This window comes from Corapipo altera, unplaced genomic scaffold (assembly GCF_003945725.1).
Source record: "Corapipo altera isolate COAL_440 unplaced genomic scaffold, ASM394572v1 271, whole genome shotgun sequence".
NCBI classification, from domain to species: Eukaryota; Metazoa; Chordata; class Aves; order Passeriformes; family Pipridae; genus Corapipo; species Corapipo altera.
The window spans coordinates 2344419-2359415 of record NW_020884935.1 but is presented as its reverse complement, the minus strand read 5'-3'; the positions used below and the strand labels follow the sequence as shown (position 1 = coordinate 2359415).

General features: G+C 45.5%; 1 protein-coding gene across 8 annotated transcripts in view; it reads left to right on the top strand.

Annotated features, from left to right (window-relative positions):
- Positions 1–14997, top strand: part of BCAS3 (BCAS3, microtubule associated cell migration factor) — a 317160-nt gene that overhangs the window by 292358 nt on the left and 9805 nt on the right. For 3 of the 8 annotated variants that reach the window (XM_027660193.1, XM_027660192.1, XM_027660199.1), the window contains 2 exons: positions 3308–3475; positions 8894–8959. In XM_027660193.1, coding sequence (XP_027515994.1) covers positions 3308–3475; positions 8894–8959 — 234 coding nt within the window. Of the gene's footprint in view, positions 1–3307; positions 3523–8893; positions 8960–14997 lie in introns of all 8 variants that reach the window. The other 5 variants (XM_027660195.1, XM_027660194.1, XM_027660197.1 and 2 more) reach the window with 4 other exon arrangements.

The following is a 14997-nucleotide window of genomic DNA, read 5'->3' as shown; positions in this document are numbered from 1 at the left end:
CAGCCAGGGAGAGAGAGAGAGAGATATTACAATTTAATAAATAGCAGAGATAGGGTGAGCTGCTATCAGTGTAAGTTTAATACCATTAACCCATGTGCCGTCGGGAACGGTGCACGGAAGGCAAAGTACCCACAGGCTCCTGGGAGCAACCAGCCCACTGCCGTGTCACACACACTCCACAGAAGAATTTTCCAAGGTGTAAAAATACCCAGGACTTAATTCTGCCTTGAAAAAAATCATTGGACTCTGATACATGTGCTGTCTGCTGATGTAGTGGCAGGACAGACAGGAAGGTGTATGACAATTGGTCTTGTTTTTGCTGGAGCGGTTTTGTTTTACATCAGAGAGGGACAGAGCCAGGGATTTACAGTAGGAAGGGACCTGCCTGCTCAAGCAAGGTCCATTTTCTACCCCCACACCTGGAATAACCTCAGTCACACTCTGCATGTTCAGCTTTACCCAGAACACCTTTTATCAGTGTGTGTATGGAAATAAGGAGGAATTTGTGGGTGCCACTGCAGCACAGAGCAGATGCTGGTGCACAGACCTCTCCTGTTACTCAAAGGCAGGGCACTCACCCACAGGGTGCAGCGGTGGCTGCTGAATCACAGCTGGATGTCTGGACATGGATGGTATTGCCAGATGTGCACTGCTAACGTGGAGAAGGACTGAAAAGGGAGGAAAGATAAAACTAGAGCTTCCCCAGCCTTACAGGTTGGTTTGTTTTTTATTACAAGAAAACTTTCAGTGCAGTTAATCCCTCTAACCTGCATTTGCATTAACACTTGCAACCTCACACGTTGCTGCTAAGAAGTTTTGGCAGCTCCTGGCCCTGATTGCAGAGGTAACGCTGCACTTGTCTCCTTTGCTCTCACTCAAGTATCTCAGGAGCCAGAGCCCGGCACTCCACGAAGTTTCTCCCTGTACACATAAGCAGGCATCTTGGCAGAGCTTCAAAAGCCATTTGCCTTATTATTCATATGTCTGCTTATAGGAGCAGAAATGCTCCCATTTCTCACTTCAGGAATAAAGGCAGACACCAGGAAAGAGGAGATTTCTGATCTCTGGCACAACCCTGCAAACCTGTGGGAGCTCATAATCCCCCCGCTGCTTCCCTGGGGTTTGGGAAGCAGGTTTAAAAGCCCCCCCAGTGGCTCTCTGGCTATGTGAACAGGCCTGTCAAAACCAGCTGAAATCCGTGGGGTCTTGGAGCATGTGCAGAGTGGGAGTCTCAGGGTTGCATGAAACTGTAGGGGATGACTTAGGGGAAAAAAGCTTCAAAAAAAGACCAAATTTTGCTTTTCCTACTGCCTTTAGGAGAGCTGACATCATGAAAATGTTTCAGAGACTTAAACATCACTGTAATTACTTCGCCTCCTCGCTGCATTTTCTCAAACAAGCTTCAAGAACCCTTGCTTTAAAACAAATTAGTAGACTGGAGCAACCTTATAAATCCAAAGACCCATTAAAAGTTGAAATATTTGGTCATTCCTCCTCTTGGTTTAAACTGGGATTCATCCAGAGTTCAAGTGCATGTATCACATAAGAGCCACGGTCCCATTTTGTAGAGGTCCATTTTAGCGTTGATGGTTTTCTAGTGCCAGGAATCCACTCTGCAGCCAGGCGAGGAGATAAATCAAAGTTTGTTGCGCGCCGATGAAATTCAGGAGCCAGGAGTCACCATTGCAGCCCATATAAATCCCTGAAATGCCAGCCCTGGTGCTTTTGTCCGTGCCATTAGAGTTCAAAATTATCTGCCCCTCTTTGCTGATGTATGGATTAACTGGCTGCCCGAGTGTTTACTAACGGTTATCACCCGGTACTTTGGACGTTATCAGAGGAAGGGACGCCTGCCGCGGGGCTTGGTCTCTCACCCTTTCTATTACCACCTGTCAGTGGCAGGGGGTGTGTTGTGAAGCTGTACAGTCACAGACTACAAGTGTAGATAGTTTCTGACGGCTGATCAAAGGGGAAAACCAAAGGCCTGATAACAAGGACGTGTTTCATGTACTTTTAACTTTGAGAAACATTGGCATTTGCATTTTTTCTCCCCCCACCACCCCCCCTCCCACCGTAGGCTGGCAGAAACCAGGCACAATAAACGCTGCATATTCAGTTACCTAATAGTGGAGTAAATGGTATGTGCTTGAAGCAACAAAGCATAACTGTAATCTTGTTCCAAGTGGGAATGATTTAAGTAAGCCTTCGCAGAAGACTTGCTGTATAATAAAGGAGAATCATTTTAATTTGTACTTTGAAGTGATCCTGAATTCGGAATCTAATCTTTGCATTCGGCAGAACATCATACCCTGCTGTGAATGAGGTAATAACTGCAAGTCAAGGGGTTATTTGAAGTGTCTTTTGTAGGTACGTGCGCTCCGTCACAAGAACCAACATCTTCAGTAACGTGCTGCTGGTGAAAGAGTCTCTCTTGGAGCACATTTGACCTAAAACTTCACCCGGCAGGAACAGGGAAAACCCACAGATACCCCAGACTGAGGGAAGGGCTCACTTTCTTCGCTCAACAAACACACTTCAGACACCAGGCAGCTCTGCCACACTGTTGCAGTTCTCTGTTTTAAGTGCAAGAAAGGGGTTTTAGCTGAAATTTCTGCCTTTTGGCAAAGACAAAATGACTTGACTGTTTCCACTGTGTGAGGTAGGAAGGGAGGAAAGGATCTCAGCAGCAGCCCAGTGAAAGACAAATCAACTTTAAAAGTAATTTCTTGTTGTCTAACATATACTTAAAAACATATGTATTTTTTTAACATCGCATGTCATTCACATTTTGTTACTGTGCTGCTTTCATGACTCTCACTGCTGTGAGACCGGAATTGGGTCTGTATTTTTAATTTAACCTTTTTGCTTAGAGTTGCTTGGTCAAAGCTGGTCAGTACTTAGGGCTCTATCTAATCCTGCTGTGCTGGTAACACCAAGACAAATCAACTTTAAAAATAACTTCTAGATGTCTAACATATACTTAAAAGCACATTTTTTTTTTTTTTTGACATTACACGCCATTCACATTTGCATTATTATGCTGCTTTTGCGACTCTCGCTGGTGCGAGAGCAGAACTGGGTCTGTATTTTAATTTCATTTTAATTTCGTTTACAACTGCTTGGTCTCGGCTGGTCAGTATTTAAGGCTGGTAGCACCAACACTCACAACCAAGTTGCTAAAATTAACTTTTCACGGCCTCCAGACGCAAAAAGGGGCTTCGTTCTTTCCCCCGCGACCCGCGCGGGAGGAGGTTGGTCCCGGCGTGTCCCAAACGTGTCCGAAACGTGTCCCGTTTGTCTGTTGAAGGTGCCTTCGACCGGAGCGTGACCTTGCTGGAGGTGTGCGGGAGCTGGCCCGAGAACTTCGGTCTGCGCCACATGTCCTCCATGGAGCACACGGAGGAGGGCCTGCGGGAGCGCCTGGCCGACGCGATGTGCGAATCCCCCAGCAGGGACATAGTGGGATCAGGAACAGGTACAAAGAAGAGGTGTGATCAGAGATCACGTACATCTCACCCAATGGTGATTTTTGTTTTTAATTTTTTTTTATATTTATTTATTTATTTTAAGTTTCACTTTTCCTTTTCTCTGTACACTCTCTCTCTCTCTCTCTCTCTCTCTGATTAACTTTTGGAGGGGGGGATATCTCAGTGCGAGCGAGGTCGTTCAGAGAAAGGAATTAGTGATACCTCCCATAAACACACTCTGAGAAGCCTTAAATAGCTTGAAGAAAAATACTGGCACGTGAAGCCCTTTATCATAAGGGCTCTCCTCCCTCTCCTGCCAGCTCAGGAGCACCCGAGTTTCTCTGCAGATTGCTGCCCCTGCCCACCCTGCCCCAAACAATGTCATAATCACACATATCCTCATTTTGTGTCCTCAATAGAGCCGCTGGTTCTGTAATCCAAATTAATCCATCTTCATCAGTGTCCATTATATTGATAAATTATATCATCTGTTTAAGTAAATGGAATGGCACATCAGAGATTATGCTGTCAGGAGGGGCCCCATGGTAGGAGATGCTCAGAAATTAAAACGCAGCTATTGCGGTTTTATTGTCTCCATTAATTTTGACTTGTTCTAAAAAACACCTCTAGTAAAAACACCCAGCAGTTATGGTGGCTCCTGACATCAGCTGCCAGCTTGCTTGTTGCTCTTCTGGCAGCTTGCCTGGGAAAGAAAAAGAGGAGGAACTCTGGCAGAAAGGTGTGGGAATGCCAACCCCTGGACCTTTCAGGAAGGCTGTGTAAGGCAGGAGTTGTCTCTTCCTTTTGCTCTTGCCCTCACGTGTTGCTGAGGGTCTTGTGCTGCTCTGAGCTCTTCCTGCTCCTCCAGAAGGCTCAGGGTCTCTCCCACCAGGGCTCCTCCCCTGCTTTGCAGGTGGGTCACCTTTGGGCACATACAGCAGGTACAAAAACTGCATCTGCTTCCCACAGTCTGCAGGGGGAGGATTCAGAGCAGAATTTAAGCCCTTTTAACCCAACTGGTCACCTTTCCAGCTGTCTCTCCTCTGATTTCCATCTTGGGAAAAATGAAGTCAAAGGATTTGGTTTAAGATTTGGTATTAACAGAAAGAGTTGGTTGAAGACTAAGTGTGGGTCTCTTAGAGATCTGGTGCAAATCCTCACCATCCTGTTGCCTTGGATGAGGCATTTCACATGTCCATGGCTCCAGAGCTCCATCACTGCAGTGAGGATAGAGGTGCCTCACAGTGCTGGTGTGGAGTTTAATCAGCTCATGGCTGTAAAGGGCTTGGAAGGTGGAAAAAACAGGCTGTGAAAATAGAGAAAGGCACATATTTCATCACTTCCTGACCCACACTGTGATCAGTGTGAACTTTGGGAGGGTATCCACTGCTGATAACGGGTCAGCACCCCTCAGGCTGTGGATGGTAGGGGAAAGGTGAGGGGAATACCTTCTCTGAAAGCTGAAGCCTTCCAGACAAGCTAAGGTGACTGACTGCCCTGGAGACTTCACAGTGTATTATACAGTAAACCAAGAACTTTGTCAGAGGCAGAGCCCTCTATTTTCCTTCCATTTCCACCAAGCCCAGCTGATGGCAGTGAGAGCCAACTTCTCTGGCAAAGGCTGAGGCTCACAGCACTGCAGGTGTAAAGGCAGAAAGGAGCTGTTTGCAGGGATGCCATTACTAAAATTCATCCAGAGAGATTTCTCCCTGCTTTTACTCCAGACACATAAATCTTCCTAATGAGTGCAAGGTAGGTGCCAATTCAGAGCAGCAAATGTACGTGGCAATAATGAGTAACGTGAGCACTGACCCAGCTCACCCCATCCCACCACCCTCCTCCCGCTCTCATTAACACTCTGTGTTTTCCTGCCTGTCGTGGGATTCTCTCTACCACTAACATACTTTATTCTCAGGATCTGGGCATGTGGTGACTCAGAACAGCAGAGAGAACCTGGTGATAAGGCAGTGAACTCCCGTGCCCTTTCCACTTCCATCCCCTGACAGCTCTTGAGCTGCTCCTCTTACCAGACAGACATAAAAAGTTCTCTCCTGCTCAGATGGTACCTGGAGAGCTGCACTTGCCGAGGGAGTCGATTGGCACTGGCTGCCAGCACCATTCCTCAGGCTGGGAGTACAGGGAAGGGCTCATCTGTCTGCTGCTTAATAAATGGGGGAAGATAAGTGTGGAGCTACATTACCCTGGCTTCAAAGAAGAGGCGTCTTTGTTGCCTCGTAACAAGTAGGAGAGTTTTCACTTCCCCCAAAGCACTTACATTGTACCCAACCTCAGCTGAACTGGTTTAGCTTTGAAAACATGCAGTTTTCTCCCTTGGTTTCTCTGCTGCCCACTCACTGCAGTGAAAGGACAGCGAAGAGTTCAGCTGAAAAGGACACACTGAAGGTTTTGAAGGTTTGCTTGTTGGTAGTTGGTTTTTGTATTGGTGCTGCTTCCAAAACCAGTGGTTATATTTCTGCATTGGACTCAGAATTGTGGAAGTTATAATTTTCCTTCTAATAATCCTAAAATGGCTTATTTTAACTTGCTCATGCCTTTATGTTATGCATGCTGCAACCCCTGTTTGTGCTCCTTGGATTCGCTTCAGTCCTTAAATAGATTTTGCAGAGATTTAACGGAACGTGCAAAGTCTTACTCGAGCTGCAACACGAATTAATGAACATTTCTAACTCAGATTGTCAAGATGTGGAGCACATGCAGTGCACAGGTCCACTGTGTGGACAAAAAATGGGCAGTAGGGTGGACAGTGAGACTTTGTCAAGTGCTCAACTGGCCCTGACATGCACTTAATGGCAAGAGATAAATAGATTCTTTTAATGCCTTAACTGTTAGGGCATAGCTGACACGTAGATTTATTTAGTAGTCAGGGCTGATGTGCTGCAGGAGTGAGGAGGAAGCATTTGCTTGTGGTGCACAGACTGAAGGGGGGTTAGATATTCACAGGGTCTTTGTTTGATACCTGCCCCCTTGCACTGCAGAGCAGGAATGGCAACACTAACCCTGGGTCCTGGCTACTGGCAGAGGCAGAAATGACCCAAAGATTGGTCATTCCAGAAACATCAAACTGGAGGATGCTAAAAACATGAGGGATAATCTGGCATTTGCAGGGAAGGGGAATTAGATGGGTCTTTCCCACCTCCAACTGGTTGCCAAGGGCTGTTGGACAGTGGATGGGAGAAGAACCAGGTCTGGAAAATGACCCCTCAAAAATCTCCTTTCCTCGTGACCTAAATGATAACTCCAGTCATCCAGCTAGTTGACTTGATTGGGAAACCAGCTTTTCTCCTTGTTATCCAATTATCCAGACGACCCATGTCTATCTTAAGTGGAGTCTGCTGTACATAAGCTGTCAGCCCAGATACACATTTAATTCCAAAGAGGGCGTAAATTGGCAAAGATGCAAAAAGATGTTTTTGCTGTTTCTGTCAAACTCTCACTGAAAAAAAAAAAAATTAGGTCTACTCCCAAATGTTAGTGGTCAGTGCCCTCTTTTGCTTGCAAAGCTTTGTTTTCAAACAGCTACAATATTTACATTTGCAGTGCAGTTTCTGAGTGTGTGCTGGAACTTCACAGTGCATTCCCAAAAAAAGAAAAAAAAAGATTTATGTGATTTATGAAACTGTGCTTTCAGGAGACAAATATCTCTGACAGCATTCCACTTCAGCTGGACATGCAGAAATTGCCAGCCCAGGCTAGAAATCTTTCCCTCCAAAAACACAATTTAGTAATCAGTAAATCCTCTGATTCACCTATTCCTTCAGCAAGGACGTTTTTCAAGCTTTCAAATGTATTTTGGTGATTTCTAGGCTTAATATTTAAAATTAGTCTATCATAGGGGACCAAGCCATTACAGTCTGAGCAACGGGATGGGAGTTTTTTTTTAAATATATATTTCTTCCAAAAACTGCTGCAAAACTCCAAGCCCGTGGGAAGCCCCGTGGCACAGCGGTGAGTTGCACCTCTGGCCCTCGGAGGAAACCATCTGGATTCCTTCCAAACGTCATGAACAAACTCATAATGCGATGAAGGAAGCTCATATGTTGAAGCAAACTCTTTAACCTGATTAATGGGATGTAAGTAAGTGGAGCTAATTAGACGTGCTGTTAGGGAATAGCCCGTAGGAAACCCGGGATCGGTGTTCCGGGCAGTTGGGATCCTGGTCCTTGGCCAAAGCCGTGTGGCTACACCAGCCTGAGCCTAACTCGGGTTTGGACACCTTTGAGATTTGCAGGGGGACAATTTTGAGATCTTTCTGTGAAATCTGGAGGTTAGAGAGGTGAAGTCACATGTTTCCTGGTGTGCCTGGATGAGGTGGGAAGCGGAGGGAGGAGAGCGAGCCAGTGACTCCTGTGCAAGGAACATCCTTCCTGGGGATTTTTTGCAAAGATATCTGTGGTCACAAGCTCTGTTCAAAGATCAGCAGCCACCTGAGCATAGATGTATCTGTACATTTAGTTTCAGGAATAGGATTAGCCCTTTATAGAGTCAGAGCTTCCACTGGTACCTTCCCCTCCCTCCTTCCCTCTCTCCGTCTCTCCTTCATTTCCTTCTTTCCTTCCTCTTCCTTTTAATTTACCCAAGACAGTTTTCCCCTTCTCTCTCCTCAGCTGGCCCTAATCCTAACTCAGACATGGGCTGTAGGAACACAGGAACACAGAGCAGTGGATTTTCCCTCTGTGGAGCATTTCTGCCAAGAGATTTCTGCACAGGTTCAGTGCAAAACCAGCTCGGGCAACAAACTCACTGGTGGATCAAATAACATCCATGCTAAAAGCAGCCTTTGAACTTTCAGAATATTCATCCCAGGGTCAGAGATTAAATTACCCCCTCAAATAAGTTGAAGAGCTCAGTGCAGTTCTTCCTGCAAAAGGTTTATTTGGATGGGCCTCGTTTGAAAGGAAGGAAAATTCCGGCTCTTTAGGAACCACAACTTTTGAAGTGCTGGGCAAGAGGAGCATTGGCCTTGCACACATTTTGGGACATGGAGCACTTCAGCCTGGGCCTCTTGCTCTCTCCTGCCCAAGGGTGTCCCTGAGCAGTCCCATCCCACAGCCCTTCCAGGGCTAACAGGAGCATTTTTCATTTCCCTGTAATTTCCCAGGTCTCCAAATCCATCTTGCCACTGGCCCTGGGAGTTTTTAGTGGAAGTTCTTCCAGGTCATACATTATTTAAGGGGGAGGGGGGTGTGAATGCTGATACCGTGAATGTCTCTGGTGTGAATTTTAAGTTCATTGCTGTTTGTAGAAAAATTCTAAAGGGAGCACTGAAGCCACAAGACAACTCTGACTTTTCTGCCATTTGATAACAAGTTGCTTATTATCAACTGTGGTGTGGGGAGATTCCTTTTCTTTTTCTTCTTATTAAATCAAGGCATTTTTTTTTAAGAAATATTTTATTTTTGATACAGACACAGCCGGTGAAGTAGCAGTAAAAAACATCACCACAAAGAGGCACATGGCTTTGAAATGTTTTGGTAGGTAACACAACTGTATTGTTATCAGGTCTTAACTTTTGCACAAAGAATATTTTTTTTCCTTGTTCTGAAAAGCAAACCCTCTCTCAGCTTTCCAAGGGCTACACGTACCTAACGTGGCCATAGGGGGACAACCCCCAAAAAAAGAAATATCAAAGTGTCTCAAGTCATTTCACAAATAACATTGTTCTGTTTCTCTCCTTAAACGAACAAGAGTTTCTTTGATTTATTTTTTTTTTTTAAGTCAAATTTAGGATTCTGCTGTTCAGAGCAGAGAGGTCACAAGGCCCTAATGTATTTAGCATTGACTGCCCTCTCTTGTAGTGCGTCTATTAGTCAGTAATTTGATTTGTACCTATTCATTTGCAGTCCCTGCAGGAGCTCTGAGCTGGCCCCAAGTATAATTGGTGCTGTCTCTATTTTTACATCATTAGATTAGCCCCGACTCCTGGCCACTTGTTGTCTGCGCTTGTCTGTCCATTTATACAACCTAATGTAACACAAAATTCATTACTGATCACATTACTTTCAACTCTGAAGCCAGCTTTGTGATAAACATTTTGTTAACCCTTTCCTGCCAGCCCACAGACCTGGGGGATAAATGCACTTTTCCCTTTGCAGAAAAATCGATATCATAATAAAACAAAGTGCAGTCACATTTCTGGATTTGTCATTCCTCCTGGAGAGAGAAATGGGGAGGAACATATAGGAGATGACTAAATGGTGTCTGCATCCAGGCATCCACACTGCTCTGGATGGAATGAGCTCAGCAGTGTCCTTTCTACTGGAATATAAAGAAGTGACACGAGATAGGGCCAGCACTCAATTTAAAACTTAATTCCTTACTCATTGTTCTGCAAGTGTTTTAGCTCTTCTGGTCAGGCTGTAATCAGGTTATGACATTATTGGAACTGGACATTTTCCTTCCAGTGCTTTGTCTCAAAAGTGGTGAGCAGAGACACAGTTCCCTTTCTCCTTAGAGATTTGTTATTGTTGTTGGGGTTTGTTTTGGTTTGCTTTGGGTTGTTGTTTTTCTTCCTAATGATGAAGCAAATTAACTGCAATACTCCCGAATTTCACAGGAAAATTTAAAGCTCTGTCCTGTCTCGCTTGGCTTTGCTCTCATTTGACTGTCTGTTGAGTCCCTCCTAAAGCATTAAGCTGTTTGCATCCCTGAGGCTTCTGCTGTTAATTCCAGGGGGAACAAGAGGAGAGCCACGGTAGGTATTCCCACAGGGAATTCCCAGCTCCACATGCAGCATCCTGCCCATGAGGTGATGCCTCCTTAATCCAAAGAAATATATTTGGGTGCACGCAGAAGCTGTTGATTTTTTAACAAGTTTTCTAAATTCATGTTCTGTTTGCACAGCTTGGCTTGAAAATCTGTTATTTTGAGTTTTCTAAATATTTAGAAATGTTTCTTAGTGTTTATTAAATCTTCCCTTTAAAAGTCTGAGGCCTGAAGTCTGCCCCACACCGAGTGGTCCCACACTGAGCAGGGGGCAGGAGACTACAGGGTTTTTCCATCTCTAATCTCTATAATTACCTTGTCATTCCTTTTAGGATTCTTTGCATGGTATTTTTATGTAGAATACAACTTATGGCAAGCATATCTCTCTTAGTAAGTACAAGAGCCCTCGTCTCCCAGCATTTGAACCAGAACTGGTATTTTTACAGCTGTTTTGTGAGCCAAAACTTGTTGCAGCTGCTGAGGTGGTGGCAGAATAAAGACAAGACAGTTCCTGTCCCTCCTCCCGAGCCCAGCAGCCCCAGAGAGCTGTTTGGTATTTGCTGATTTTTGGGGTGTGCAGCACAGGCCATCACAAAGCTCTCATAAACTGTGCATTGCCCTCTCTGGGGGAGATGGGAGAGGAGGCTGTGGAATGGAAACCCATTTGTGCAATAAATTGTTAAGCAGTCAAACTGTTAAATGAACACTTATTAGGGAGGTAGGACGAAGCATGAGTCACCAAACAGCAAAACACACATTAACACAGCAAAACCCTCGGCAGTAAATGGAAGGTCAAGAGCCAAAACAATGCAAATGTTCTGGTGTGAGCCAACCCTCTGGCCCTGCAGCCTCCAGTGCTCTCAGCCCCTCTCCCACAGCAGGATCCAAAGCTCCTGCTTTGGCAGCAGCAGGCACAGGTCCTTTGGTGAGCCCCCAAAGTGCCACCTCTGCCATCTCCAGGTCCTTCTCCCACCCCTCTGGATGCTGTGTCGTTTCCTGTTGTTGTGCTGCACTTTGCAGCCCTCCCCTCACCTCTCATCACCCCTTTCTCTGGCAGAAGATCAGGCAAATAATAACCTGATTTTTACCATAATCCTACCTTGCTATCCATGGTGGAGTCTGAGAATATCAGGCCTTGGCTGATGGTGGTGTTGGCTGTCTGATGCTTGTAGGGTGTCTTAGGGGATGTGGTCAGGCAGAAGGAGAGAGGGATAGGGAAAAGGAGAAACAAACCCAAAGGGGATTTTGGCTGGGAGAGGATCTCACTGATCAGTGGGGAAGGAGACTCCCTGGAGCATCCCTGTGGGACCAGATCCAGTGGCTGCCCCCGGAGGAAGCAGGGTTGTGGCCAGGTCCCTGGCAATGCTGGGAATGCTTAGTTCTCCTTGAAGTATATATCCTAATTTGTGGTATGAAAAGATTAGCTTCCCTTCCATTCCTAGCCTGCTGTCTCCCCACCATGGATAATACATAAAACAGTAGACTTTTATTCATTAACATTTATGGGAAAATGTTAATATTAAACTGTAAGTGAAAAGCCCCATCTTATTGAATTCTTCTGCTGTGTTATTGGGAGCCTAATTTCATTTTGCATTTAAATAAAAACCAGATGACGTTCAGGACGGTCAGGGAAGCATTCTGTAAGTGAGAATTTATCTTACAATCTGGGTAAACAATGTCTCATCATTTAACAGTTATTATAAATAATGGCTTTTTAAGCACTTTGCTGAGAGTTCATATTGGCTCCACACGGGTTGCACTGAGGGAGAGAGAATTTCAGTGACATCTTCCAGGCATCCGGTGAGGAGGAATCATATCCTGAGCTCACTTCTCAAGCTGCAGCAGTTTTCATCCTCCTCTGGTTATTATTGCTCAATATTGTGTGACCAGAAATGCTAAGAGAAAGAAAAAAAAAATGACAAATTGGTTGGAAGCATTTTGGAAATGAATAAACTATCTATGCTGCTGCCCCCACAAAAGGGGAAGGTGTTTTGGGGCCCTGCAGAGGTTCATGCAGGTGGTTGAACCTCCAAAGGGACATTCTTCCTGTAAAAATGGGGCTGTGTAACACTTGTACCTTCACAGAGAATGAAAAAGGTGTTGAGGCAAAACATAAAGACAAAAAGATCCTAAACCAGCTGCTTTTTCTTTGTGTTTCTGGTGATGCCCTGTGAAACGACATCAGTGGTGGCTTCATGCTTGAGAATATGTGAGCTAAGTTAGAAAAAAAGAGTAAAAACTCCTAAAAAATGTAAATAGCTTTTCCCCCACTCCTGTTGCTTCTATTCTGCCTTTAATTCCTGTCTCTTCAGGTGAGGTGATGGTGCTTTGGTGCTCTCTGGCTTTGCTCCGTGTTCCTCAGACATCAGAACCTTGGAGGTTCCTCCAAGGCATTTCCCACCACAGGCAGGGAGCAGCTTCCCCACAGTCTGTCCTGCATCCTGAGGAGGAAGGAGTTAGTCTTCCATGCAGACAGAAGCAGGTGGTGAGGGGATGAATTTTAGAAGCTTCTAAAATTCTAAATTTAGAAGCTTCTAAGGGAAGCAACAGTCCACTGTTGCGAAAAGACACCAAATTTGAGAGGGCCTGATGTGGCTGGTGGTGTCACCTCTGGACACTCCACTGTAATATGGCTGTTCCAGGACATAAACTGTTTACTGCCCTTTTCCATGTGACTCATTTTATCCCATTTTCCAGAAAGACCCCCAGAGCTAAAATACCATCTTCTTTTATTTATTTATTTCTGGTATTTATTTGTTATTCCCTTGGTCAGTGACTTTCTCAGTAACTGCCCAACCCATGAACTCTGTGTTTACACCAAAAGTTGATGGTGTTGTGAAAGACAAAGGGTCAGTATCACTTCTCTGGCTGTTTCCAAAGATGTTTTTCTGGGAAGGCTGCAGGCAGGAAGGTGCTGGCAGGGTCAGCAGCCAGGACCTGCCCCGTTGCCTCTGTTCCAGCTCCAACTTGGTGTCATGGCATGGGAGCAAGGAGCCAGGAGTGGCTGGGGATGGAGAGCACAGGCAGAGTCCTGATGTCAGGTAGAAATGACATTTGGAGTCTTAATCAAGGGGCAAATTAACTTCACAGCCTTCCTCCCTCATCTGCAGCCGTGGAGGCAGCAGTGGGAGGGGAACTGTACAGGGACAAATCCCTAACCTGAGATTTGGGGGTGCTTTCTTGCCTCCACTCAGGGCTACTTTTATCCAAACCCTTAAAAAAATCTTTTTATTATATTATGCCAGGATTGTGTTGTCTCCTCCTTGGTTTATCTTTTGGAAATGTGGCTGGTCACCCATCAAAATGTGAGTGAAAAGTCTGCAGAGGAGCACAACGTGAGGAGCAGGTATTTATGTGATCTTCACTGCCAGATGCCCAAGTGCAAGGCAGGATCTGCCCAGCCTGAGATGACTTAAATGGCCTTTTCTGTGGGATGTGAGCAGAGGAATGCCTTGGTTTGCCATCAGGTCTTCCAGGTTTCACACAGGGTTACCTTCCACCACGTGCTCCTCTATCAGCTGCAGCTCATCCACACCTTTGTAGGAGTGTAACTACAAAGATGAGGCATAATAGAATCAATACTCAGAACAGTTTTTAAAATATGACTTTTAAAAAAGCAAAAACGTCCAGTTTACTATTTCCAGCTGCCTTCTGGTTTCAGGAGCACAAATGGGAGCTGCTGTGTTGAACAGCTCCATTAACAAAGGACTGAATTAAGCTTCAGATGTCATTTTTGTCGAGGCCCTTTCCTATTTATGTCTAACATCAGAATTTGGAGCTGTATAAATAAGAGAAAGTGTATTAAGAGCCTCAAGCAATCCTGCAAGGGAGAGAGCCCACGAGGTTGGCCTGTTGTTTTTTCCAGGCTGGGTTAATACTCAGCCAAGGTAAAGCTGTGATTTTAAGGGGCCGAGCTGAGTGCTTCATAAAATTAGAAAACTGGTCTGCTTGAAGCAGCCATGTCCATGTAATCTTTACAAGAATTGACTAGATAGGCTAAATAAGTTGCATCAGGATTATTTGGATAGGTTTGGAGTTTCTCAGTGACACTAAACTAGCTCTGGGGAAATGAGAGGAAGAGGCTCTGCTCCTCAGATCTCCACCTGAGCTCTCCTGACTCGAGAGCCTTGAACTGTTTAGATGAGCAGGCAAGGCTGAGGCTGTGGTGACATCATTTCGTGAGCTTCAACAAAATTTTTCTGATTTGGACCAGCTGAGCATCTGCTTCCCCCAGACTTTTAACTTTTCCTTTGAATCAAACCCAAATTCCAGTCTGGTCTAGCTTCCTCCTCAGCATCACTCTGCACCAGGGGAACAGCCCAGAGCCTCTCACTGGCCCAAAGGGCCACTTTGTGTCAGAAGTACTAGAAGTTGTGCCAGAATTACTTTGCTTTGTAATATTATACCTTTAAAATGAGCTTGGCAATGTGTTTGTGTCAGGAGCACAGAGTGCACGCACGCAAGATGCACTGAGCACGGGAGTTGTGCTCCTCTGGCTTGCCTTGCCTTCCTACCTGAGGATTTTTAAGGAGGCCCTGTGACTGAGGTAGAATCACAGAGAGGAAAAAATTGGGTCTTTGCTGTGAAATAAACTGCAATTTGGAGGGTCAGGTCTGAAATCCCTCGTGCAGCGTGTTGGCGAGCACCACCCAGACCCTGAGCTGACCACCAGGTTTGTGGGTTTGACCTTCAGGCAGCTTTTCCTCACCCAGCCTTTTTGCTGGGACTGCTTGGCCAAGCCCAAGGAGGAGAAGGAGCCCCCCAGCACTCCCCAAGTGCTCCTGGCCATCACACTCCTGCTGCAGCC